Consider the following 1,757-nt stretch of genomic DNA (forward strand, 5'->3'; position numbering starts at 1 on the left):
GGCAGAGGATGCAAAAGGGAGTGGCCTGTGGGCCACCAGAGTGATCCAGGTGATGGTGGAAGTGCGGACTCGACAGCAGCTGGGGATTAGCTGGGGTATGGAGAGGCCATGCTGCCTGACTCTAGGTGTAAGGGGAGAAGAGCGTGTCCTGCGCCTTGGGCTGAGGAGACTACATCCCCGGCCAGGACCCAGGGTGAAGGAGGAGGTGGGGAGAGGAAGAGTCCAGGGCTGGCCATGATGAGGGAGAGGGCTGGGGCCCAGAGATCTGGCTGGGGTGAGAGCGGGCCATGTCAGCCCACCATGCAGATGGGGCAGATGGCCAACAGGCAGGAAGAGATGTCCGTTCCTCAGGGCCTCCCAGCCCCGCCCACCACCAGGCGCAGCCCCAGTCACACCTTGGGGAGGGGGTGGCATGGCTCATAACACAGGTCGGGCAGGAATTTTTGTCCATTTTGTCCTCTACTGTATCCCCAGCGACTAGTGCAGACCCTAGCGCCCACTGGGAGCACAACACATACTGCTGAAGGGATGAACGAGTGAATGAATGAATGAATCATGGACCCAGCCTGAAGAAGGATGCCCAAAGCAGAGTGTGGGATGGCTGAGCAGACTGCCCAGGGGCACAGAGTGGGTTCGTAGTTGAGCCGGGACGAGACGCCAAGTGTCCCAACAGCCATCCAGGGCTTCCACCACACGCCTCTGTCTGCTCAGAGCTCAGACACTGGGCATGCCAGGCATCCTGCCATGGCCATCTCCACCCATCGCCCAAGACCCCACACCTGCCCTCACCTGTCCTCCTGGAAGCAGTGGGCAGCCGTTATCACCCAGCGGTCAGCGATGAGGGCCCCCCCGCAGATGTGTCGGCCCCGAACCTGTAGGCTGGCCTGCCACGGCCACTCACCCTCCGAGGACACGGCCCCACCCACAATGCGACTGGAGGGGGCCTGGAGGCCACAGTCTGATTGGAGGGGGGACAAGGAGGGAAGGAGGGACAGAGGAAGAGAGGAGAGAGAGAGGCCAATGAGAAACGGACAGAGAGAGAAAGATAAAAAAAGGGAGGGGAGAGAGAGAGAAAGCAAAGGAAAGATGGAGAGAAACAGGAAGAATGAAGACAGAGAGAGGGAGATAAGCCCAAGATGAGGGGGCAGAGAGGCAGAATAGAGACAGATGGATGAACGGTTAGATTTCCCCCTCCAGCTTTCCAGTGTGGGCACCTCCCTCCCTCCCTGCAGGTGGAAGGGGACCCCTGTCCTGCTCTGAGCCCTGGGGCATCTGGGCAGGGTGGAGGGGCTGGGGTGGCAGGTGGAGGGACAGCTGGGCTGGGTGGAGGAGCCAATGGGCAGGTGAAGGGATAACTGATTGAGGTGGAGGGGCCGGTGGACAGGTGGAGGGCCAGCTGGGCCAGGTGGAAGGGCTGGGGTGGCAGGTGGAGGGGCAGCTGGGCCTGGTGGAGGGGCCGGTGGGCAGGTGGAGGGGGCGGTGGGCAGGTGGAGGGGCAGCTAAGCCGGGTGGAGGGGCAGCTGGGCTGGGTGAAGGGGCCGGTGGGCAGGTCGAGGGGCAGGTGGGCCAGGTGGAGGGGCTGGGGTGGCAGGCTCACCACAACTCTGTTCGTCCGAGCTGTCCCTACAGTCGGGCAGCCCATCACACTGGGGGTTGGGCTTCTTCACACAGCTGCGGTCCTCACACTGGAAGGTGAATGTCCCACAAGGCACCCCTGGGACAGAGGGCACAGAGGGGTGGTCCCTGAGCCCAGAGGG

The 1,757-nt window shown here is 62.8% G+C and overlaps 1 protein-coding gene across 1 annotated transcript in view; it reads right to left on the reverse strand.

Annotated features, from left to right (window-relative positions):
* Positions 1–1,757, reverse strand: part of TMPRSS6 (transmembrane serine protease 6) — a 40,704-nt gene that overhangs the window by 4,097 nt on the left and 34,850 nt on the right. The window contains exons 13-14 of the mRNA XM_004374031.1: positions 1,598–1,714; positions 790–958 (exon numbers count right to left, since the gene is read on the reverse strand). Coding sequence (XP_004374088.1) covers positions 790–958; positions 1,598–1,714 — 286 coding nt within the window. The remainder of the gene's footprint in view (positions 1–789; positions 959–1,597; positions 1,715–1,757) is intronic.

The sequence above is a fragment of the Trichechus manatus genome, unplaced genomic scaffold (assembly GCF_000243295.1).
Source record: "Trichechus manatus latirostris isolate Lorelei unplaced genomic scaffold, TriManLat1.0 scaffold00027, whole genome shotgun sequence".
NCBI classification, from domain to species: Eukaryota; Metazoa; Chordata; class Mammalia; order Sirenia; family Trichechidae; genus Trichechus; species Trichechus manatus.